We start from the raw sequence: 27,239 nt of genomic DNA on the forward strand, positions 1-27,239 counted from the left end.
TCAGAAATAGTATCCAAGTACACATCTGCTCCTGGGCAGACCTTACAAGCATCTCAAACTCGTATCTCCATGACAGGTAGATAAGCTACGTAAACAAGGGAAGCCAAGGTAACAGGGAAGACAGGAGACTATCTGCCTATCTAAAAACACTCAAATTCTTTTCTATAAGCACTGCTGATTTAATCCATTACACCACCAGCAGCTGCCAGTTTACAATCTCTGCTACACAAGCCCTCCATTGAGTTTAAAGACAATCGTCAAAATATCTCTCCAGTTTCTCCATTCACCTGACTGTTACCATAGAGAATACAGGTATTCCCACTCTGGCCTGCTGTGTGCAGTGTTTTCTCCTATCAGAATCCAAACCACCTACCAGTCCCCGTATGTCAATTGCCATTGAACATTCCTCTAACCAGCTCACTATCTATATAAAGATTAATGTGCTAAACTAAGTATATTCTAATAGAGGTCTATTGGTAGTCACAAAAGATAGTACTGGAATCAGTTGATTCCTTTTATCTATCATTACAGTGAGCAACACAATTTTTAATATTAAACTAACAAGTACTGGGAAAACTTGTTTCTACTTTCTGTGGTTTGCTCATCAAATTAATCCTACAATTTTGATCCCGTTATACAGTTCTCAAGGTACAGAGAATGACTCAAAATGAACTAAGGATATCATACCTAGTATGGAATTAGTCCACAGCTTGCAAACTTAAAGCCCATGGGCCAAGTCTTGTCCATATAGGTGGCTGGTTTAAAATATGTATTTATCATCAAAAACAAGGAAAAGTCTGAGAAACGGTCACAGTCAAGAGGAATCTAATGAGAAAGGGTGACTAAATACAATGTGGAATCCTGAACGGGATCTTAGAACAGAAAAAGGACATTATGAAAAACTAAGGAAATGTGAATAACCTATTGATGACTTTAGTATCACTATTCATTCATTAATTGTAACAAATGTACCATACTAACGTTAGATTTTAATAATACTGGAAACTAGACATGGGGTACATGGGAACTCTCAGTACGATGTTTGAAATTTTGTCAATCTAAAACCATAGGCTGGGTTCACGCCTGTAATCCCAGAACTTTGAGACCAAAGTGGGCAGATCTTGAGCTCAGGAGATCAAGACTAGCCTGGGCAACCTGTCAAAACCCAGTCTGCACAAAAAAATAATTAGCTGGGCATGGTGGTGCATGCCTGTAGTCCCAGCTACTTGGGAGGCTGAGGTAGGAGGATGGCTTGAGCCCAGGAGGTGGAGGCTGCAATAAGCCAAAATCATGCCACTACATTCCAACCCGGGTGACAGAGCCAGATCCTGTCTCAAAAAAAAAAGCCCCTATCCTAAAATAGTTTATTTTTAAAATGTACATACACATGTGTGCACACACAAGTTTGAATGATGTGACTGTGTGTATGTGTATATTTATTTCCATGAAAATATCAATTATTCCCAACATTTAAGATAAGAGATTATCACACAATCCAGATTTGCAGGTTTTCTTGGGACAAAATAAAGCAGGGAGGGACACAAGGATTTGAATTTGCCTACCATGGCCCTGTACTCTCCTATAGACAAAACCAGTTTACCAGCAGTCTCCTTTAAAAATGGGGAATCCAGTTTGTCAGAATCCTGCTACAAACTATCTTACCCACCTGAAGGGGGCTTCAACTATTTGCAAGTAAAATTATACATTTCAATTCACGAACTATTAGCTCAGATTAAACCCTAAAGGAATATGGTAGCTCAAATCAATGAAAAGCAGCTTATACCTATCATCTATTGTTCAACGGTCACAAGTAACAGAACAGGAACTTTCGATACAGGTCCATTTTCACCTTACTATTTATTAAACACAAATAAACTCCATTCTCTTCCCCAAATAAATCTGGTGCTCTTACCCTTAAGCTGGTTTAAAATGAGTTTAACAAAAATACCTAGGAGATTTTTGAAATACCTTGCAGGATAAACTTGAAGTAATTATTAAAGAAAGAAAACAGTAGCAGCTAGAAATCTTTAGCACACAAATCTGACAATTAGCAAAATCTTCTAAGGAAAAAACATTAAATGGACCAGCATGTATTCCTAAAAATAATCAGTCAAAATAAATGATCAATTCTCAATTATCCATGCTGGCCAGGCATAGTGGCTCATGCCTGTTATCTCAGCACTTTGGGAAGTTGGGGCAGGCAGATTGCTTGAGGTCAGGAGTTCAAGACCAGCCTGGGCAACATGGCAAAACCCTGCTCTACCAAAAATACAAAAATTAGCAGGGTGTGGTGGGGCATGCCTGTAGTCCTAGCTATTTGGGAGGCTGAGGTGGGAGGAACACTTGAGGCTGGGAAGTCAAGGCTGCAGTGGGTCAAGATCACATTACTGCAATCCAGCCTGGGCAACAGAGGGAGATCCTGTCTCTCAAAAAAAAAAAAAAAAAAATCCATGCTAAAAAACTGTACCAATAATCCCAAACTCTTTAAAATGTGGCTCTCAAAGAGACTATTCACTTCCTGATCCAGGACAACTCCCAGCAGCAAAAGTGAGCAGGCCTGGACTCTGTAGGACAGAACTGAGGACCAAGGTCTCTGGGGACAGTCTCTTTCATATTGCATTGTATTTAGTAAATTTGTGGTTTAAAGACTCCCCTTTGAGGACTTAAGATTTGCCTGTCCTAGGTTCCCTAATATATGTTATAAATTGCAAGCTTCTCTAAAGTTAATTGTAATTAACACAGAAATTGAAAAACAAAAAAAAAAGAGCAATGCACAAATCAAGGAAACACATTTACTATAAAGGAAAATATGTGTGACTGTAAAAAAATTTGATTTACAAAATAACTTAATCACAATTTCACCTTCAACAAACTGCAAAGATTTTTCATACAGCCCAAGAGAAACAATCAGAATTTAAGTGCTTATACTTTGTAAACATCTGCAAACTCAAATATAAGTAAACAAATCACTGGCATCAAGTTGGTCAGGAGGCACTATTTTACATTATTGCAATCATGGACCTAATGCTTAAAGAATGTTTACACAGTCTGTTCTGGCAGAGAGAACAGAGGCACAAAGAGGGGTTTACGGGGAGTGTGAGAAATGGGTAAGGGGACCCAGAAAACTAAGGATTCTGTCTGCATTTTAAAGTCTTAAAATTAGCCCTAATCTTCTTCAGAGTAGGTCTACAGAGATTTTACTCAAACTTATTTGTTGCACATTTTTATTAACAAAGTCACAAAATTCTACCATTCTACTTTAGTCATTCTGTCATACATTCTATTATAATTGGTTATTTCCAAGTTTTAAGAGGATTTAAGCCTAAGACAATTTGAGCAACATAATAAGAGAAATGGGTTATAAACCAGAGAATAAAACAAATATCCATGAGACTATAATGATATAAATAACATAAGAGAAAAAGAAATAAATAGAATAAAAAATAAGGCCAGGCGCAGTGGCTGACACCTGTAATCCTAGCACTTTGGGAGGCTGAGGCGGGCAGATCACTTGAGGTCAGGAGTTCCAGGCCAGCCTGGCCAACATGGTGAAACCCTGTCTCTACTAAAAATACAAAACTTAGCCAAGCATGGTGGTGGGTGCCTGTAATTACAGCTACTCAGGAGTCTGAGGCACGAGAATCACTTGAACCCAGAAGCAGAGGTTGCAGTGAGCTGAGATCATGCCACTGCACTCCAGCCTGGGCGACAGAGTGAGACTGTCTCAAATTAGATAGATAAATAAATAAATAATGGGCCGGGTGCGGTGGCTCAGGCCTGTAATCCCAGCACTATGGGAGGCTGAGGCGGGTGGATCATGAGGTCAGGAGATCGAGACCATCCTGGCCAACATGGCAAAACCCTGTCTCTACTAAAAATACAAAAAAATTACCTGGGCATGTTGGCAGGCACCTGTAGTACCAGCTACTCAGGAGGCTGAGGCAGAAGAATGGCATGAACCCAGGAGGCGGAGCTTGCAGTGAGCCAAGATCGCACCACTGTACTCCAGCCTGGGGGACAGAGGAAGACTCTGTCTCAAAAAAAATAAATAAATAATAAAAAAAGTAAACAAATAAAGAAATGGGGTAGAGGAGGGAAAGTTCTTCCTTACAGTTGAATTCCAATTAATAAATGTAAAAGAAATGATAATTTTTTTTAAAAAATCACCATTTGGCCAACACCACAGTAACAACTGATTCAGACAAAAAAAGAATCATCAATAAATGCTAAACTCAGTGAGCAAAAGTATGATGAGGAAGAGGATATTTGCACAGTCACAAAGTATCTCCCCACAAAATACATATTAATGAAAAATGGGAAAACAGTAACTTTATAGTGGAGAAACAGGTAAACACCATCTTAACTAATCACAGGACACCTCCTTTCCAGTAATAAAACAACAGTAACATCACATGCCACCTGATATGATGCACTGAAAAGGGCACATCATCACTTCTGTGGTATTCTTGCAAAAAATGTATCATTTGAGTTTAATCACGAGAAATGATAGACAAATCCAAACATTCTACAAAATAACCACTGGTTTTTCAAACTCATCAGGGCCAGAAAGATAAAGGCTGAGGATCTGGCCCAGATTAGAGGAAACTAAAGAAGCATGGCTGCTTAGGGAACATAGTGAGAGACCCTGTCTCCACAAAAAATTTAAAAATTACCTACAAAACTTTAAAAAGTTAGCCACGTATGGTGGTGGCCGATGCCTACAGTCCTAGCTACTTGGGAGGCTGAGGCAGGAGGACTGCATTAAGTCCAGGAGTTCAAGGTTATAGTGAGTTATCATTGTGCCACTGCCCTCCAGCCTGGGCAACAGAACAAGATCCTATCTCTATAAAAAAATAAATAAAAAATAAAAAAAAGCAGCAGCAGCAGCATGACAACTCAATGCAACTGGATCCTAGACTGAATCCTGGACAAAAGGGTATTAGTGGACAACTGGAGAAAATTAAATAAACTCTGTATATTAATCAGTGATCAATGTTAATTTCTTGGTTTTGATAATATGATTATGTAAATGTAAAACATTAACACTTAGGGAAGCTGGGAGCAATGCACACAGAAATTATTTGTGCTATTTTTGCAAACTTTTTTTAAGGTCAAATTATTTCAAAATGAAAAATAAAATTTAAAAATAAATAAGAGTAGGCTGGGTGCAGTGGCGCAGGCCTATAATCCCAGCACTTTGGGAGGCTGAGACAAGTGGATCACCTGAGGTCCGGAGTTCGAGACCAGCCTGGCCAAAATGGTGAAATCCCGTCTCTACTAAAAATACAAAAATTAGGCGGGTGTGGTGGCACGTGCTTATAGTCCCAGCTACTTGGGAGGCTGAGGCTAGAGAATCGCTTGAACCTGGGAGGTAGAGGTTGCAGTGAGTCGAGATCGTGCCACTGCACTCCAGCTTGGGTGACAGAGCAAGACTCTGTCTGAAAAAAAAAATTAAAAATTAAAAAATAAAAACTAAATAGAGTATAGGATTAGGAACAAATGCCAGTATATAAACTGATAAGCAAAACCTGGGATGAGCAGACTTTTACTGTAAAGGGCCAAATCATAAATAGTTTATGCTTTGGAGGCTAGTCTGTCCCAACTACTCCTCTCCGCTGTCATAGTACAAAGACAGCCACAGATAATAAGTATGGCTGTCTTTCAATAAAAACAGGGGTGGCTGGATTTAGCATGCAGGCTATACTTTACTGATCCTTAAACTAAACAAAAAAATGTTCATCTTTAAGAAAGGTACTATTTGGCAACAGTATAACCAGTAATACTTATTCTTAAATATAATCAAAATTTTTTCAGTTTTATCACATGAAATAAAATTTCATGTTATTACATGTTATTTTCAGAATTCTTTATCATATACTGTGTGCCTAGGACCATTAAAAGAGCACATATAACATTTTAATAAAGACAAGAGCTATATTTAGTATAGCTAAAGGATGTACTCAACTAAAAACTTTCCTCACATTCCAAAATAAATTTAGTTCAGCATGAAAACACAAACGCAAAGAAAGTAATCATTTTGGTAACCCCCAACCAACCCTTTTTTTTTTTGAGACGGGGGTCTCTCATTTCCATTGCCCAGGATGGAAATTAAAGTGGCATTATCACAGCTCACTGCAGCCTTAACTTCCTGGGCTTAGATGATCCTCCCACCTCAGCCTCCTGGGTAGCTAGGACTACTTTTAGTAGAAATGGCATTTTGCCATGTTGCCCAGGCTGGTCTTAAACTCTGGGACTCAACAGATCCACTCACCTTGGCCTCCCAACGTGCTGAGAGGTGTAAGCCACCATACCGAGGCCCAATTTTCAAATCTAACTTTTACTTTACTACCAATTTGTGGTCTGGAGGAAAAAAAGCCAAAAACTTCCTCCTCCATTTAATTATATTTTGAAACTAGTTAAATTGCTTCTAGTTTTCTGTGATCAGCCTTTGAACACGTGGTGACTAAAGTAGCATAATCTAATCATTAACTGGGTATTTTCAGAAAATCTGGCCATTCAAGAATCAAGGTATGAAATGAGTAAAAGCATCTGACGTGAAATTTGTATATGGTTTCTTTAGTTTAACAGTATATAAACTTTAGATAAAAGTGGCTGAGTGCAATGCCTCAGACATGTAATCTCAAAACTTTGGGAGGCCAAAGCAGGAGAATCACTTGAGGCCAGGAGTTCAAGACCAGCCTGGGCAACACAGCAAGACCCTATCTCTACAAAAAAAATAAAAATAATAAAATAAATAACGTTTAATTACATCAATTACAAACTTCATTAAATTGATTCAGAAAGAACTACCAGAGTTGGATGCCAGAAATAAATAAATAGGATCAGGAACAAATGCCAGTATATAAACTGATAAGCAAAACCTGGGATGAGCAGACTTTTACTGTAAGGGGCCAAATCATAAATAGTTTATGCTTTGGAGGCTAGTCTGTCCCAACTACTCATCTCTGCTGTTACAGTACAAAGAATAAGTTGTACCAAGAATAAGTTGTAAGACAGGACCAAAGATAAAATCATTTAAAATTTTGAATGAAATAAATGGTGTGACATTATAAACACATGTAAACACTATATACATTTTTTAAAGGTCAAGAGCCCAGATTAATTGTAATTAGCCTGTGTGAGTTATTTTTATCCTGGTGGCTCACCCTGAGCAATATGAACTCCTGCCCAGAGTTCAGGAGAATTTTCTCACTCCATCACAAGACAGAATATTGAAGATGATCATTCAGACTGAGAGCACTCATAGGAAGATGATACAGACCATCTGTAAGATGGTGCCTTCAACTGGCCACAACTTACCCTAAGGTGTTGCCTGCCAGCCTGCCCAGAGTCTCAGAACCTGAGAGAAACCATGGAGAGTCACTTGTCCTACCAGGCCTTGATGTCCTCCCTGCCCCCGAGTTGCTGTTCAACTTTGACCTGGGGGAAAACAAGAGGTAAATTTTTGAAGACCAACACTTTTTACAACACTGTTATTTCAAATTGCATTGCTTAATTTGGAAATGATCTATAAAATCATTTCAGTTAAAGAGTAGATTTGACTTGGTACCTACTAAACACGTAATATCATTGTTCTGGTAACCTGTTTCTGTTAAGTGATAACTGACTCCTCTGTTACTTTTAATGTTAGTACTTTGGGCTGTGAATCATTGCTTGCATAAAAATTAAAATTAAACTAGAAAGCAATAGTTTCACTGTTTTAAAAGCATCTAATTTTCTGTGATGCTTTAAGTTGAGGGTTACTAAAATCAAAACACAGGTTTAATATAACACCTAAGAGCTAAATACATATTAAATAGAAAGGACATAATATCTTACCCATCATTATTATCAGGTTTACCCAATTCCAATCTGTCTGGCTGTACTGAAAAACCAATCCTGCAAACTCTACCATCCTAAAAGCAAAGAAAACAGAAAAAATTATCCAAGTAAAAAAATTTGGTGTATTTGGTGTGTATTAAAATTTGAATTTATTCAACAAACAGATTCTGTGCCCATCACTGTCAATTCAGAAGACGATAAATAAACTTCCTTCCAAAAGGTGCTTACACCTGAGATGGGGAAATATGACATACGTACATTATCAAGAAACCAGTCGAAAATAATTTACAACATCTCAATCCGACAAAATTCAAAGTAAGAAAATGACTGGATTTAGGAGCTTCCCCTATTCTGTTACTAATTAGTTTCACACTCTGGCAAATCATGTAAGCTTTCTCTGGGCCAGAGGAAGAAAGAGAACTGGGAGCTCTTCAAGATAACTTTCGAGTAACTGCTGTTTTCCTGTTATAATGGAAGAAATACAATGATGCACAATTCTATTTTAACAGTTCATTTTTCGTTTCTCTATCTTAGAGTGAATAATTTACCTCAAGAAGAAAGGCAGCATGATTTGGTCCCACCACACACTGTTTAATAGTAGCCTGTTCCAATACATTCAAAGGGGGGTGGCTGAGAGATAAAAAAAGAAAAAGTAAAATTATTTTTTAATGGTAAATACATCATAGGGTTTACTCTTAAATACAATTAGAAAAAAAATAGTTGGCAAAACCTATTTTTTAAACTAATATTTACTTGAAAGCAATAATTGAAAAATAATATCTCCATAATCATTTATATCTCCCTGTATGCCAGATTTTAAAAAAAAAACAGCATGAGTGCAATCTATAATTCAAATAAGCCCAACTCATAAAAAGTTGATAGATTAAAAGATTCTTAAAGTCTAATAATCACATTAATCTTAATCATATCAGGCTGCCGCCTAAATGAGTTTTTTCTTAATAAAGAAAAATTGTTGTCAGAAGATTTAAATATTTTAAAACTCTTACCTGTTTAAATTATATTTGTTCAGCTTCTCAGAAACTTCTCGTAACCTTTAAAACAAAACAAAACATTAACAAACCACATGTACAGATCTTTTGTAAACAAATACTTCTGACAGGTACTTGTACTGTTATTTTGGTAATTTCCAATAGTAGTACACAAAACAATTGCTACGGTAAGAATGTTTTTCATATTTTCATTTTCGTCCCAAAAAGATCACAAACAGACTCTGCAATTCCGTTCCCTCACCACCCCCCATTTGCAACCTCAGTAACAATGATAATCGTATTAATTCCATTTCCCATTAATCCCAGGTGAGAAAACTGAAGCTTCTAGAGTTTATAGAAAAGGTAGCATAAAGTTGGTACCTGAACCAATGCCCAACCAAAGGCTCAATTGTTTAAAAAAACAAAACAAAACAAAAACTGTGTTATCCATGCCAAGAGATTCTTGAGTGCACACGGATATCATGAAAATAGAAAGCCTAATTGACTTAAGGCATCATCTCAAGTTCTTGAACGGTCTTATAACACAAAATTGAACAAACCAGATCATCAATATCCTTATCTATATAAAGTAAGGATAACACCTCCCATTTCTAACAGCATTTAAAATAGTATTGAACAGATTTAGAAAAAAACCTCAAAGGGCTACATAACAAAGAGATATTAACTTGTATTTTCTGTTATGATTTTATTGTTTCTCTTAAGAAAACAGTCTTGAATGTAAAACACTATAATAGCTAAATTAAACTAGGTATTTTGTCAACCTAAGTCATTTTACAATGTAAAGATATAATCAAATGTAGAGATTTTAAGCAATTCTATTAAGTTATCGAAAAACAAACACTGCCTGATCTGATCTTTTAAAACCTTTTTCAGAAATAATTCTTGTAAAAGTAACTGAGTAATTTTACAGAGTAAAATTTTACTGAGTAAAAGTAAAGAGAATTTTAGAAAGCAATGGGAAAAACCAGAACATTAAATCAATAGAAAAGTCCATGAATTCTGCTCTCTAAAGAGTGACAAAAATGAATAAAATCAAATTTCAATCATTTGTACTAACAGATAAAAATGTTATACATACTCCAAAAATAAATGACGTTAAAGCCAGTTTAGGGCTTAAAAACTGCCACAAAGCATATATAATCTAACCTAATTATTTCAGTAAGAGAAAATAACCTGATTATTTCAGTAAGAGATTCAATTAGGAGTCAGCTGTTCTATAACTTTATCCTGTATATTCTATCCTCCTAGTGAAGAGCATCTTTCAAAGGCATACAGTAACTGTCTAATACTGAATTGCATTCAGTAACTAAAGTAACTTTTTTTTTTTTTTTTTTGAGTCTCGCTTTGTTGCCCAGGCTGGAGTGCAATGGTGCGATCTCGGCTCACTGCAACCTCCATCTCCTGGGTTCAAGTGATTCTCGTGCCTCAGCCTCCCGAGTAGCTGGAATTACAGGTACCCGCCACCACACCCAGCTAATTTTTGTAATTTAGTACAGATGAGGTTTTGTCATTTTGGCCAGGATGGTCTCAAACTCCTGACCTCAATAGATCCACTCTCCTTGGCCTCCTAAAGCGCTGGGATTACAGGCGTGAGCCACCATGCCCAGCCTAAAGTAACTTTCAAATGCGGCCATATTTTATTTCTCTCTGAAGAAGTAGATACTTACTGGTGATCTTATTCTCACTCCTAAAGAACAGCATCCGATCATTTGTGATTTGGCCCCCAGTAAAATACATTTTCATTTTTGTAGCCCAGTTTTGCATTTACTTCCATTAACAAAACATGTTTTCACTAGTTCAAGAAAGTTAAGCTTTTTCAAAGAATTCCAGTTTGCCCATTTACAAAGCACACTTCTGCGTTCCAAGATAAAACACATTAAGGGTAATGTATTGTGGAACCCATGAGCTCTGAGAAAAGGCTGACTAGAAAATAGGGAGAAGATAAACAAGGGTGGGTCTGCTCTGCAGTGTAAGAGCAGCCTTTAGGAGACCCTAAGAAGCAGCAGGAGCTCTCACTTCCCTGGGTCCACATTTACTATGAGTAACCACAGTAGTGACACTTTCAGAAGATAACTTGTTCACTGGCATGTAACTAAACTCATTCATTTCCATTCCTTTGTTAGTAGCTCAACACTGTCTCCAGAGCTCTCACAAAATATATAGCACTGGGAGAGAAAAAAAATTGTCAAGGCCTTTTTCAAAACCGGACAATGCCTGAGATTAAGAATTAAATGTTGTTTCCATGGCTCCAAATATTCCAGACAATTATTTGTAATAAGCTTTGAGGATATCAGAATGCTAAAAAATATTTAAACTCAAGAACTCAACAGCTAATTTCAGGCTATCTGGAGAGACAGCACAAATGGTTACTGCTATCAATTAAATTTTCTAATCTTAAAAGTCCTGGTGAGACCCCTAACCACATCTGAAATACATGTCTGAAATGCACATCAATTTGTACTGGAAACAATGCCACTGAACAGCAAGAAATCTGGGGTTTACTTCCAGCTCATCTACTACTACCTGGACTCACTAGAAGTCCACTAGGTCTCAAGTTCTCATCTATGTGGGGAAGAATTCTTTTAGTCATCTCTGGTTCTGAAAATTCTTATTCCTGAAATTCTTATTTTTCGTTTTTTTGTCTCTTTTGAGACTGGGTCTCACTCTATTGCCCAGGCTGGAGTGCAGTGGTGCAATCGCGGCTCACTACAACCTCAACCCCCCAGGCTCAATCTATCTTCCCGCCTCAGCCTCCTTAGTAAACGGAACTACAGGTGTGCACCATCTCACCCAGCTAATTTTTGTATTTTTTGTAGAGACAGCGTTTTAGCATGTTGCCCAGGCTGGTCTTAAACTCCTGGGCTCAACGGATCTACTCGTCTTGGCCTCCCAAAGTGCTGGGATTACAGGCATGGGCCATAGTGCCCAGCCTCAGTCCTGAAATGCTTATGAATATATGAAAAGCAAGTGTATCAATGGAAGATATATATGTAATGTTTACAAAGAAATAGCACTATCATATTCAATTTTTATCGTACCCATTTGAAACTTTCAAATTGATTTTATACATTTAGATTGCTTCCCCAAATATCAAATTTTTAAAAACTCTTAAATTCAGTCCACAGATTCACACAAAATGTATCATCCTTTCAAATCTCAAGACAGGTATAACTAAACTGGGCCCTACAAATTAGTTTATATGAATCCAGATAACAGTAACAAATAAATCTTCACCCCCAAAAAATAAACTATATTTAAGAAGTATTTGATTATCTTTTACATTATAGAGTCCTCAGTAGACGGGCAAATCACAGAATCGCTGCAGGCCTGTGATAACATTCATTTAAATTTGCTAAATTATCCATGCTGTTCCCTTCCTTTAGCCAAAAAAAACTGAAGTTTTTTTAGTTTGCTAACTATTCTACATAATAGAGATTCACCTACTTTAAAGGATCTTCATACAACGTTTACAACAGGCAATACTACACAGGCAATATTAACAAAAGTTTACCCTCTCTTTAAAATAAAAAGAAACTCACACTGAAGCTCACCAAATTCCATTTCAGAATAAATTATTACACATGGTTATGATGAAAAACAATTTTAAGAATACAGCATGACATTAGAAAAAAACCTCAATGGCCAGGCACAGCGGCTCATGCCTGTAATCCCAACACTTTGGGAGGCTGAGGTGGGCGGATCACCTGAGGTCAGGAGTTCAAGACACGCCTGACCAACATGGCGAAGCCTCGTTTCCATTAAAAATACAAAAATTAGCCGAGTGCGGTGGTGCGCGTCTGTAGTCCCAGCTACCCGGGAGGCTGAGGCAGGCGAATCGCTCGAACCCGGGAGGCAGAGAGCCAGGATCAGTGAGCCGAGATCACACCACTGCACTCCAGCCTAGGTGACAGAGCAAGACTCCGTCAAAAAAAAAAAAAAAAACACAAACAAAATAACCTCATAACAGCATTTAATCTCATTCAAGGATAGATAGGTAGACAGGTGAACTTCGGTGAGGTGGTTGTAACACACAATGAATAGGTTAGCAAAAAGCTTCTGACAATCCTTGGGTACTCTACACTCCTGTTTGCTACATTTATTCTATATTCTGATTAAATAAACTATTTCATTCCTTTAAATGTATAGATCACTTTACAGATCTAGAGGCTGAAATTTTTGTTTAAAGCAACAAAGTAAGGTAACAGCAAACTGATGTTAATTAACAGAGACAGGAAAACAGTGTAACGGTACTTGCTAGAAGCCAACATATTTCATTGCTATACTTGAAATCCCCTCTAATTTCAGTCTCATTCTCCCCAAATTTAACATTACAATTTCAAAGGTAATTTATCTTCTCACTGATCCTCAACTGGCAACAGCACTAAGTACAGGTTCTTCGGTTTCATAATTCTCTGCCTAACTCTAACATATAACATATCTGCATGTTCAAATACCCCTAAAGTGGATTCAACCTGACAGATCCTTTCTTGCTGAATTCTAAAGCAAAAAAAAAAAAAAGGGTATAGTTAAACCTTCAAAGGTTTCAATTCTCAAAGACAGAAAGGTATTTCTGACATCACATTCTCTACAAGGTGATGGTTTCCATATACCTGGAACTGTTAAACAAGGTACATCCACTCATGTTTTGTGACTCTCAGCAATCACGTTAATGGCAAAAGCGGCATTATCTGCCACCAGTGCAGTTCCTTCAGTCTCATTCCACTTATTTCCCACCCAGCTCAAATGCCACCTCCTCCATGAACCTTTCCTGGTAGTTGTAATTTCCTTCCTACAGAAGTCTACAAATTCTCTCATATCTAGTCATTTGTGTTTCTATCTGAACTGTCTTCACAGACTCTAAGCAAAGACAGAATACAACTTGCCAAGTCTTTCCTTACCCCTCTGCTTTTCTGGATACAGTTCCAACAATGAAGAAAGTACATTACTGGTACATAACTTATTTCAGAGGCAGAAAATGTTCCTGATCTTAATCTCAACAAAACTAACTCTCCAGGTCTTCCGTCTCAAATTAAACATGTGAGCAGTGTGAATATACAGATTTAAGATAGTTTCCCATATAACTCTTAAAAGATCACTTACCATGGAAGGAAAAAAAACACTAAGTAACTCAATAATCACATTAGGAAACTGCCTTTAAAGTGACCCCACCTCACCCCAACTCTGGATATCCACTCATGGAATAAAACTTTTACATACCCGTACAATTTTATTTTGAAGTAAAGGGCTTAATAATTCATGCAAAGAACCAACAGATACAGTCAGTGAAGGTTACCTACAATACTAAATTACAGACTCCTGTAGAAAAAGTCTTCAAATTCGCCTCTTGTCATCCATGTCGGAGAAAGCAGATATTGCCAAAACAAAAATGCAGTACATTTAAAAAATCTGTGACTAGATAAATTCCGCTAGAAAAAGAAATACTGTAAGAATATTTCTGGCATTTCTCCAAAGGCAAACCATCTAAATCTTAAAGACTAAGTCTTGGAGTGGTGGTCTTGCCTATACCATTTTTTTTTTTTTTTTTGGAGCAACTATTGTGTACTACATAGATGGTAGAGACAAGCACCTTTCTAACAAGACAACCTATTGCTAACCACAGAACATGGTCCGCAGTTAAATTATCATGCACTTTCTTAAGTAAACAGGCAGTCAGTCCTCAATTTTTACACAGTTCTTTTAAACAACTCTTGCACCATACCACAAACACTGACACTTCTTAAATGCTGCTTCTCATGCCAACTGTTTCACGTTATCACTGATATCAATAAATTCAAACTATCACGTGGGGTGGTCCCACCTGCCAGCCACTATAGCTGGAGAAAAAAGGCTATATAAACTTTGAGCCCTTTCTGATGATCATTTACTGGTGCCAACATCTAGAAGGCACATCCCCACTCCAGCCCCACCCCCAGCAAACTGAGATCCTGGGCTAGTTTATTCAATGCAAAGGGTATCCCAACCCCAAATCCCTTTTCACACAGTCCTGGAGGAAGCCAATGGCAAACCACCTAAGGCAAGTTCATAGGGGAGCCCTTTTAAGGAGTTCTTTGTTATAAGACCTCCTATATAAACTGAGTCTTCAGCTTGTGCTGCATTATGGATTTGTTTCTGGGTGAAGGGAACAATGCCTTTCCCCCATGCACTCTGTATTACCACAAACATTAGGAGTTACCTTGGCCTATGAGGCTGGGAATGACAAAGAGCCAGGAAGGATTATTCCTATAGCCTTAGTAGTATCCTTTCCCCCAGATGAATCACAATCTCACACAAATATATACACTCCACTGGGGTTGGGGCTAACATAAAGAGTCACACCAGCCTTCTGTTTGCCTCAGCCCAAGCAAGAAGCACCAACCCGTTAGGAATGAGTCTCTTCATCTGTGTATGAAAAACTTGCTCATTATATGCCTGAAAGTTGAATTAGACACTCAATTTTCAGACACATTTTTAAAAATCCACTTTTTAATGCTTGTATCTGAATTTAACCCTGATCTTCGGTACTCCAACTTCGGGATTTCACGGTGAAGTGAAGGTAGGAAAATGAGAGATGCAATATAATTATTTTGACAACACATACAGAAAAAAAAAACACTATATTTTCACATCAAAAAATGCAGGAACGCCATAATCTTGCAATAAATAAACACAAAATTAGCTATATTTAAAACTCCCCATTTGGTCCTTAATTTTTCTCATCTCACAGTTGACCACAGGAAACTTAAGAGTTTAACAATGAGGAACCAATGAGTAAGACTGTTGTGATGGCCAAACAGGAACTAAAAATGTTACCAGAAACAAAAGAATGTAGGCTTCAAGAAATCAAAGACCATATATGTTCATTTCTTTCTAGCTCTTTATAGGAGGGTTTACTGTTTTTTTTTTTTTTTTTCAAGGGACACAGTCCTGCTCTGTCACCCAGACAGAGTGGTGGTGCAGTGGTGTAAGCATAGCTCACTGCAGCCTCAAACTCCTGGGTTCAAGAGATCCTCCGCCTCACCTCCTGAGTAGCTGGGATTACAAGCACATGTCACCACACCAGGCTAATTTTTATTTTTTGTAGAGACAAGAGTAGGGTGGGTGAGGGTAGAGGGGAGGTGTCTTGCTATGTTGCACAGGCTGGTCTCAAACTCCTGGCTTCAAATGATCCTCTCTGCCTTGGGCTGCCAAAGACCTGGTATTACTGGTGTCAGCCATCATGCCCAGCCTAGGAGGGTTTTCTCTGAAGGTAAATCAGAACCTTTGGTTGTGGTGGAAAATGCATATAATATTATTTAACACAGTTTCCTCAGCAGCTTCCTTTCTCCACCTCTTACAAGGTTTGATTCTCAAACTTGTTAAATCTCAAGACTACCTTATACTTTTAAAAACTATTGAGGACCCCAAAAATCTTTTGTTTATGTGGGTTACATCTGTTGATAACACTAAAGTTAACCAATAAAATTTGTGAATATTTTAAAAATTAATTACATATTGACATACATTACCTACCTATAAAAAATTTTCCCAAAAATATTTGACGGGGGAGCTGTTTTACATTTTTGCAAACCTCTTTATTATCAGGCTTCATATAAACTAGATTCTCTGATCTGCTTCTGCCTTTATCTATCACAATATATTGTTTTGGTATATGAAGTATATGAAGAAAAGCTGGCCCTAGGTAGAAAAGTTAGGGAAAAGTGAGGTACATTTTTATATCCTTTCCAGATAACCACAGGTATTATTCTTTGATATTATACCAAAACTCAGCAAGTGATTTCTTGAAGGTTGAGAGCAACGTGGAAATCTGAAACCTATTAATGAACTTTGAATAACTCAAGTATGATTTTGTCATCTGGACCAGGATACACTGGTCATTTGGAAAACACTGATTTATTGACTGACACAGATACTCAAAAATCACATTTGCTAATGTTACTATCAATCTACAGTGTCAAACTCACAGTAATGGGTACAAGTTTCCCAAAATTCTAAAATTTGCTTGAAAGCTCAAATTTATCACTATAAAAAAATACCTTCATTGTTTTCTGTAAATTAACAGGCTTACTTGTTCATTTTCAAGAAAATGTCTGTTAAATATCCAAGTCTGAATAACCATTATTTGTCAGTCAGTCTCAAATAAAAATGGTTTCCATGAAAAAAGGTGCTTGTTTTAAAAGGATCCTATGCTTAAAGGTATAGATTTAATAAAGTTAGTAACTTCTACTATTCCATCAAGGACACTTTGAAGTGAAACTGGCTTTTTCCCCTACAAGTACAAGAAAAGCAAAGAATACAATGACAATTAGTTGTACAGTTTGGTGCCATGGCTTTGATTTCTGCCAAAAGGCCAGTATTTTACCCACCACTGCTTTTAAACCACAGCACAGATGTCAAAATGGTGAAAAAGCCTCAGTTTTATTATAAAGACAGTTTTGAACTCAGAGCCCCTGTAAGAGTCTTGGAGGTCCCACAGACCACACTCCGAGAACTGCCATACTCTAAATGCACAGTGTCATTAAAATGACCAATACTAAATCGACACTGGGGGGAAAATGAGTAATAATTCATTCTTCTTACTAAAACAGCCACAAATGCCAACCAAAATAACCTCCTACTTATATACCTTTTAAATGCTTCTCAAATTATGGATATTCTTTTTAGTCTCCCTCTGTGGCCCAAGCTGGAGTGCAATGGTGTGATCTCAGCTCACTGCAGCCTCCGCCTCCTGGGTTCTAGCGATTCTCCTGCCTCGGCCTCCTAAGTAGCTGGGATTACAAGCACACGCCACCACGCCTGGCTAATTTTTGTATTTTTAGTAGAGACGGGCTTTCGCCATGTTGGCCAGGCTGGTCTCGAGCTCCTGAACTTAGGTGATCCACCCACCTCGGCCTCCCAGGGATATTCTTTTTAACTGATAGATCTATTTATGGGGTGCGTGCATACAACATGTACATGTACACAATGTGTATACATGTATACAATGTGTAATAATCAAATCAGGGTAATTGGGATTGCACCTCAAACATTTATCATTTGTGATAAGAACATTCCAAATCTTCTCTTCAAGCTATTTTGAAATATACAACAAATTATTGATAACTATAGTCACCATACTGTGCTACTGAACACTAGAACTTATTCCTTAACTATATTTTTGTACCCGTTAACCAACCTGTCTTCAACCTACCTTCCCCGCTACCTTTCCCAGCCTTTAGTAACCACCATTCTTTCTACTCTACACCTCTATGAGATCAACTTTTTTTAGTTCCCACATATGAATGAGAACATGCAGTTTTTGTCTTCCTGTGCCTGGCTTATTTAACTTAATGTAATGTCCTCCTGGCTCATCCATGTTGTTACAAATGACAAGATTTCATTATTTTTTATGGCTGAATAGTATTCCACTGTATATATACACCACATTTTAAACGAGTCATCTGCTGATGGGACACTTAAGTTGATTCCCTATCTTGGCTATTGTGACCAGTGCTGCAATAAACATCTCTCAAATATACTGATTTCAATTCTTTTGGACATATACCCAGCAGTGGGATTGTTGGATCATATGGTGGTTCTATTTTTTAGTTTTCTTGAGCATCCTCCATACTGTTTTCCATAATGGCTGTACTAATTCACATTCCCACCAACAGTATATGAGAGTTCTCCTTTCTCCACATTAAATTATGCATATCCTTTAAAAAAAAAAAAAAAAAAAAAAGACAAGGTCTTACTATGTTGCCCAGGCCTCAAACTCCTGGACTCAAATGATCCTCCCACCTCAGCCTCCCCAGTAGCTGAGACTATGGACGCATTCCACCATGGCCAGCATTGGATATTCTCTGATACTACATCAAAACTCAACAAGTCATAGTTCCTCAAAAATTAGTTACAATGTTAAATCTGAAACCCTATCAATGAATTTTTCATACTGTTATAATAATCTATTGGTCCAATCCTGTACTTTGAATACATTGTTTGTCCATGCCTGATCCTGGGTTTTTTTTTTTTTTTTTTTTTTTTTTGAGACGGAGTCACGGAGTCTCACTCTGTCACCCAGGCTGGAGTGCAATGGCACGATCTTGGCTCACCACAACCTCTGCATCCCTGGTTCAAGCGATTCTCCTGCCTCAGCCTCCTGAGTAGCTGGGATTACAGGCGCCTGCAACCATGCCTGACTAATTCTTGTATTTTTAGTAGAGACAGGGTTTCACCTTGTTGGCCAGGCTGGTCTCCAACTCCTGACCTGATGATCTGTCTGTCTCGGCCTCCCAAAGTGCTGGGATTACAGGTGTGAGCCACTGCACCCAGCCCCTGAATCTGTTCAGATTATAAAATGGTGTAGCAGCTGGGTATGATGGCTCATGCCTGTAATCCCAGCAACTCAGGAGGCTGAGGCAGAAGGATCTCTTGAGTCCAGGAGTTTGAGGTAAAAGTGAGCTATGATCACCCCACTGCACTCCAGCCTGGACACAGAGCTTAGCAACTATAGGCCTCCGGGTTTGACACATAAGAATTAAAGAATTACTACAAGTTTATTTCTTTGGTGAAAAGCAATCTGATCACAGTCTTATAATTCAGATTTCAGCTTGCACACTGATCCCTGTTAACCACTGCTCAGTCACAAGCCTTAACCACATTTTATTTAAATTTGGCTCACCAATTCCTAAAACAGTGGTCTCACTTACTGCCTACCCAAATAAATCTGTGCCAAGTAGCAAACATCTGACTGACTTTACTCTTGGGTTAAATGACCCCAAATTACACAAAAGACAAAACAAAACACAGAAAGACAAAACAAAAGATGGTTTTTGTGAGGTAAGTTCCAACTGTTGGCTTCTTGAATCACAGTTTGTAAGGAGGACTTACACTTTTATTAATGCTTATGAAGATGATAAATGCCCGTTTATATATAATGCATTCACGTTATCCTAAACAAGAACATTCACCTTCAAGATGCATTCAAAGAAGAAAATGAAGTTTCTAAATAAATATTGTAACTTCATAAAGGGATATAAACTTTTTTAATGTGAACTACTTCTAACTATTCCCCTTAGTTAACAGTTTTAGTTGAAACTGTCAAAAAGATTTCTATTAAACTGAGAAAATTCATGTTTCTCTAGTTTGCAGAGAAAAATGCTCTGCAAACTAGAGAAAAATTACATTATTCATGGTCATTTCATTAGCTAAACTTTTTTAAAATGTATACCTACAACCAATTTCTTCCTCTAACCTGAAAAATATTCTGATTAGAAATTCTTATATTGTATCACAAATAACACTTTTCCTAATTAAGTGAAAAGGAGACCAAAATCCCAAACTACTGGGGCCATTTGAAAGATACACACATCTCTGAAAAATGAAATGCTAAACACACACACACACACACACACACACACACACACACACACACAATCAGTCATGTTCCTTTTTTTGTTTTTGTTTTTCCTTTTTGTGGAGAACAGGGTCTCGCTATATTGCCCAGGCAGGTCTCGAACTCCTGGGCTCAAGCTATCCTCCCACCTCTTGCCTCCCTGAGAGCTGGGATTACAGGCGTGAGCCACCGTGCCCGGCCCAGTCATGTACCTTTAAAGCAAAATCAATCACGTTATTTTCAGCTCCGTTCGAAACAGGAAAAGGGAAAGAATACACATGCCAAACAAGAAGAAATTTGGTAAGAAAAGATTCAAGATATGGCCTTTATATACTAATTATTCTTAATAATTTCATAAGTCCATCTATCTTACCTAATTTCATCTGCTTAACAGTAAGACTATATATACATACATACAAGAATCAAACTATGCTAGCAGATAGGACCAAAAGACTTCTTCAGAGCTCCTGACCAAAAGTGTAGCATCCGACCAAATTTTCAAGAGAATATACTATGCTTTCTTCACCGTAGACCATCCACATTCTGAATACCTGTGACTTCATTCCTTAAAGCATCTCCCAAATGCGGATAATGTATTCAAATTACTACAAATCCAATTTTAACTCTACGTACAAATAAAATGTCTCATGAGATAGCTGATGTACTTCATAGTATAAACACTGCTATTTGGTAAGTTATTCAGTCCTTGAGAAAGAACTGTAAACTGAAATAAAATACCTGAAATGAAATCTGATTTCTCTATAGAAACAAGACAATCAGGGGGTTATATTCCTGATCGAGGATCTTGATGCCATTAGATTCTGGAGATTTTCTTTGTACGAGATTTACTGAGATGGCTTCTTGTTGCCGTTTTATTAACGTCAAAGATGAAATCGCAGTTTTGCTGCCTTTGAAATGGTCATTTTATGTCGTAAGCTGCCATTTCATCAGCCCCAGGCACCACACCTACTCTCTTGTGAGGGGCAGCTTGGTGAGGTGGGAAGAGTATGCTGTAGTGTCACAGAAACCTGGGTTTGATTCCACCTCTACTGTGAACTGGCTCTGGAACTTTGGTAGAGCTTATTTTAACATCCCAGAGGCATGGAAGGTTTCTTCATCTATTAAATGCAGATAGAACTACCACTTGTCTAGTAGTGATGCTGTAAGGATTCAAGATAATTTTGTAATATACCTTGGAAAGAGCAGGCACTTAAGTGTTCAATAAATGGCAGCCATTTATCAATATTACTGAAATTTATTTTTCATCCTTGGATAGCTCACTATATTGCTACTTCAACTCTGCCAAACTCTGGCTTGAAGTGGTTCTCAAACTAAATAGGGCCCTATTTGATTCCTAAGATCTGCTAGGAACTAGAGGATCCAGGGAATGACAGCTAAGTCTGGGAATTCTTGGAAAAAGAAATCTGTGAACACACTGTAACTCCTTGTTTCTTATACATGAGTTTTTATTTCAGCGTTTTTTTTTCTTCTTGTCACTACCGTCACTCTAATCACATCTCTCTCTTCCAGAAGGAGCCTGTACTCCAAATACAATTCCCTAACTAAATCATACTCACAAACTACGCTTTTATTTTTGTTTACATAACTATTCCCTCGGCCTTAGAATAACCATATCCCTTCTGAATGGCACTGTCAGAAAAAAGAAAGCAGGTACGTAGGTAGGTAGGTGACATACAGATATTAGACAGACTGATAGAATAACTATATCCCTACTGCCTTCTGCACACATAGCTACTAGTCTCAGGCCTACACTGAAACAAACTGTGGGAAACCTTAATTTACCCTTCACTCCAGACTAAACTAGGCATTTCTCTGAATTCCAATATACCTACTGCATACTTCCCAACAGCATTTCTTATACTCAAACTACTTGTACAATGAAATATCTGTCTCCCTCACTGCCAAACTCTTAAGGCAAAAACCATGTTTTATTAATTTCAAAATTCCCAATACCTGACACATAGTAAATGCTTATTTACATGGATGGGGGAGCTTAACAAATGGACGTTCATGTCTTAGCTCTAAGCCCTACATTGCCTCAAAATGGTGGATTTGCGACTTTTTAAAAAGTCTTTCTTTTAAAATGTTTAAATGTTTAAAAAGTAATTTTTGGCCGGGCACGGTGGCTCATGCCTGCAATTCCAGCACTTTGGGAGGCCAAGGCGGACGGATCACTTGAGGCCAGGAATTCGAAAACAGCCTGGGGAACATGGCAAAACCCCATCTCCACTAAAAATACAAAAATTAGCCAGGGGTGGTGGTGCACACCAGTGATCCCAGCTACTCAGGAGGCTGAGGTACAAGAATCACTTGAACCTGGGAGGCAGAGGTTGCAGTGAGCCAAGTTTGTGCCCTTGGCACCCTAGCTTGGGCAACAGAGTGAGACTCTGTCTCAAAAAATAAAAATAAAATGAATAAAAAATAAAAAGTGGTTTTAAAACATTCTGCTGTGACCAATATTAGCAGACTAGGTTTTATGAAACACAACAAAGGAATGTTGTCCTGCAAAATAATCCCCCGTAGGCTACATTATAATTCAAATGGTGCTATAAGAGTATGAGGAATTTCTGAAACTCTGAGAATTAGCCCCAGAAAGAGTTTACCAGACAAACAGGAAAGTCACTCAGTATTTTACAGTTGTGGGATACTCTCCCAGTCCTCTTGCCTAAGAAGACAATCTTCTTTCTCCTCTCCCTCTCCCTCCCCTGTGGTTTATATCTGGGCTGGTGTTAGGGAAATGTGCTACAGGGACTAAAAGGAAGCTGGAAGCAATAGCAAGGGGGAAGGAGAGCTCATCAGGAAGCAAAATTACAGATAAAAGCCTATTATAGTGCAGAGTCTGACTGTCTAAGCACCTTACATTGGTAACAGGAATCTAACTGGTGAAGTGCCTTAACACGAAAATTACAGAAAGGCCGATCACTGGAGGTCTTCCAATGGCAAGTAATACAATAAAATATTCTAACACCTAATGCTTACCAGAATAGGAATAATTGGATATAAGCATACACATTAAATTGTTTCTTTGGTTTGGGCAATCATCAACATTGTAGCTTTCATGAAAAAGCAAAATTAGTGCCAGACTGGTCCTACCCAGTCAGTCAAAAGCCCTGGGTTTTGACTCCCAGCTCTGACACCGTGTAACCTTGGATACCTCATTTAACATCTCTTGCTCTCATGTTCCCACTTCTGTCAAAAATTTATCTGTTTCACAAAGTTGTTTTAAGAAATAGGTAACATCACATGTAAAAGTAATGTGTACTCTCTAAAATAAGAGTGCCTAAATATGGCTCATCATTGAAATCCCTGGGGAACAATTAAAAAGACATATTCTTAGGCCTCATTTAAACCTACTAAATCAGAAATCGCTAAATACAAGGCTCAATAATTTATATTCTGGTTAAATAAACATTGGTATATGCATGAAATATCTCTGGAAGGAATAATACTAATCACCTATGAGGAAGGGAAGTAGAAGGCCAGGAAACAGAAGAGGGAGGGAGGCTTTTCACTGTATGCCAATTTACAATTTATTTATTTATTTATTTATTAAATTTTTTGAGACGGAGTCTCACACTGTTGCCCAGGCTGGAGTGCAGTGGCGCAATCTGGGCTCACTGCAACCTCCACCTCCCAGGTTCAAGCAATTCTTCTGCCTCAGCCTCCCGAGTAGCTGGGATTACAGGCACCCGCCACCACACCTGGCTAATTTTTTTTGTATTTTTAGTAGAGACAGGGTTTCACTATGTCGGCCAGGCTGGTCTCGAACTCCTGACCTCGTGATCTGCCCGCCTAGGCTTCCCAAAGTGCTGGGATTACAGGCACAATTTTTTATTTTTAGACCACATGAACATATTACCAACTTAAAAATTTTTTTTAAAAATGTCTATGCATCCACAGTAATTCTGATGGCTCAACTAGGTTTGGAACTCACTACTCACTCTAAAACACCATAAATACACACAAGGATTAAAATATTCACAAAAGTAGGGGTCCGTTTAGGGAGGCAGTAAGTAAGCACACTATTTCAAGTTTGGAGACTGTTGCTTAGGACAGCCCCCTCTTAGAAATTCACAATTCATACACCTCCATTAAGCCTCCAATAAGCCCTACAACGAAAAGGCCTGTTTATGCTTAATCTTATGCTTCCCAAGTTGAAGCTGAACATGGAACACTCGCTAGTAAGATCTTGGGGAACCAGAGGACACTGGTTTGAGAGCTAAGGTTCCTGAAGTAGAGCAAGTCTTCGTCATCTCTACCCCAGAACCCAAGAGAGTGTATCTAGAACACAGAAACCTCCTCCAAAAGGTAGAGCTCAACAGTGACAAACTGCTTTTCCTGTCTTTTCTTCTCGTCTAAAAATGGTTTCCCAATTTCCTTATTGTTTAATCAACTGAAAGGATTTTTTAAAGAGCATAATAATCCACTGTGCCTAAAATCATATCGTTAAAAAATGTAAAATACTGGCCAGGCATGGTGGCTCATGCCTGTAATCCCAGCACTTTCGGAGGCCGAGACAGGCGGATCACGAGGTGAGGAGATTGAGACCATCCTGGCCAACATGGTGAAACCCTGTCTCTATTAAAAATACAAGTTAGCTGGGCATTGTGGGACGCGCCTATAGTCCCAGCTACTCAAGAGGCTAAGGCAGGAGAATTGCTGGAACCCAGGAGGCAGAGGTTGCAGTGAGCAGAGATCGCGCCACTGCACTTCGGCCTGGGCAACAAAGCGAGACTCCATCTCACAAAAAAAAAAAAAGGTAAAATACCTACAGCCCAAATAAATGTTTTCAACCCAAATAATATGGCAGTAGGCATTTTTATTCCTTTAAGTGGGAAAATAAAAGATCTTTATGATTCAAAAGCGCCTTGTTTTAGGAGACAGCAATAGATTTCAGTATTGTTTTTCCTTCTCCAATATAAGCAGACCCTGCTGGGCATCTTGATTCCCATTAAGCCAGACTAATCAAGTGAGCTGTACAATCAAACCACTTGACAACCTCATTTTTTACTGAAAACCTACAGATCTGCATAATCAGAATGGGTCTAAAAGCTGTATCAAATGGCTCTTTGAAGTCTGCACCTACTTCAATGCACTCTAATGGGTCTCTAATCTAGAAACCCTTCCTTCAGCTATCTAAACCAAAGCAGTCAAACAAATGTCATCGAAATTTAAAAAACTGCCATAGCCAAATTTAAGGACTCTATCATTGTGTTTTGTCACTATGGAGCACAAATTAACATAAATGATTCCTCTCTGGTATCACAACTACCATAATAAAGGCTTGGTTTTAGTCTTCAAGGATCCACCAGAAAATGCTTCCAGTTCTTTGTCTTATAGGTTGGTACAAAAATAACTGCAGTTTTGCTATTAAAATTCCAAAAACCAGGTCGGGCGCGGTGGCTCACACCTGTAATCACACCACTTTGGCAGGCCGAGGCGGGTGGATCACTTGAGGTGAGAAGTTCCAGACCAGCCTGACCAACACGGTCAAATCCCGTCTCTATTAAAAATACAAAAATTAGCCGGGCGTGGTGGTGCATGCCTGTAATCCCAGCTACCTGGGAAGCTGAGGCAGGAAAATCACTTGAACCAGGTGGTGGAGGTTGCAGTTAGCCAAGATCGCGCCACTGCACGCCAGCCTGGGTGACAAGAGTGAAACTTGGTCTCAAAAAAAAAAAAAGGCAAGAACCGCAATTACTTTTGCACCAACCTAATAACTCAGTGTACACTGACTCAACAGACTCAACAAGCGGTTCCAGACTAATATTTTAGTTTACTGACTTAGTTTACAGACGAATATTTTAGTTTACAGACTAATATTACAGACCAAGTAACATCTCACCCCATCTCAATGTCCACTCTCATCTTCTCCCAGTAGATACAGGGGGGTTGGGGATGGGGTGGGGGACAACTTGGTCTTTTAGATAGTGCATGGATATGACAGTAAGAGAGCTAATCTTGGGAAAGACTATGAAGAAGAGCTGCTTACCTTCCAGTCCCTAATTATCTTCCCCAATACTGCTGCCTTTTTTGCCATGCTTTTTTTTTTAAAATGACTGGAAATCACTTGCTAGTCACAGAGATACATCTCAAGGCATAACAAGTTTATTGGTATAATCAGCTACCTCCTCTCCCGGTTTCTGAAAGGGGAAGACGGTGGAGGAGTGAGTAGGGGTATATGCGAACACTAAACTCATCTCCAGCCAGATGCTCTTTGTAACTGCTACCATCTCAAACCTGTCCTAGTAATTAATCACTATGTTAGGAGAACACAAATGTTTGTAAAACGCGGTCGCCATCATCATAGCTACAACACAGCAGTGTAGCCCTCCTGTTTTCCACAAAAATAACTGGCATCTGTTTAATACTTCAGTGTGTATAAAAACAGAAAACAAACCTAACAAAATGGAGGCAGTCTTATTAGAATATTATCAATAAATAATACTGCCATAATATTGTCATAGTAAGTGTCAATTCACACTTGCACCATACAGTTCCTTTGTCCCAGACTAAATTCTCTATACCTCCTTCTTACCCTGACCACTCCACCAACACTGATTGTTGACAGTCAGTGTAAAAATCATTCTACAGATGTGGTTGGTCCTGTTATCTCCACTTTCTCTCCTTTCCATCAAAAACTGAAAAAAGTGAGTAAAACTAAAACAAAAAGGAAAAAAATATGCGAAACACTTCTTAACAAGTATTTACTGAATATTATGTGCAGATACGCAAACCAGTAGAGTGAAAGAATGGCTGAAGTAGAGATGATGCATTGAGTTCACACTGAGGAAAACTTCTCCTACTCTAAATATGTAGCTATGAAAGGCAACTGTAAAAAAGAGAAAACCAAAAGACAAAGCTGAGATGAGATACAAGATGAGTATCTCCACACAAGAAAAACAGAGTAAAAGAGACTGGGTGCCAGAGCTGGGTTCACCCTAGAAGCCAGTTAGGCCCACATTTTTAGTAGAAAACTTTGTAACTGAAAATTT

At 38.3% G+C, this 27,239-nt stretch overlaps 1 protein-coding gene across 6 annotated transcripts in view; it reads right to left on the minus strand.

Annotated features, from left to right (window-relative positions):
• The window catches only part of UBR5 (ubiquitin protein ligase E3 component n-recognin 5), a 152,441-nt gene that overhangs the window by 92,496 nt on the left and 32,706 nt on the right, over window positions 1–27,239 (minus strand). For all 6 annotated transcript variants that reach the window (XM_054498353.2, XM_054498352.2, XM_063669005.1 and 3 more), the window contains exons 2-5: window positions 8,850–8,894; window positions 8,391–8,472; window positions 7,840–7,916; window positions 7,321–7,440 (exon numbers count right to left, since the gene is read on the minus strand). In XM_054498353.2, the coding sequence (XP_054354328.2) occupies window positions 7,321–7,440; window positions 7,840–7,916; window positions 8,391–8,472; window positions 8,850–8,894 (324 nt within the window). The remainder of the gene's footprint in view (window positions 1–7,320; window positions 7,441–7,839; window positions 7,917–8,390; window positions 8,473–8,849; window positions 8,895–27,239) is intronic.

This window comes from Pongo pygmaeus, chromosome 7 (assembly GCF_028885625.2).
Source record: "Pongo pygmaeus isolate AG05252 chromosome 7, NHGRI_mPonPyg2-v2.0_pri, whole genome shotgun sequence".
Classification (NCBI taxonomy): domain Eukaryota; kingdom Metazoa; phylum Chordata; class Mammalia; order Primates; family Hominidae; genus Pongo; species Pongo pygmaeus.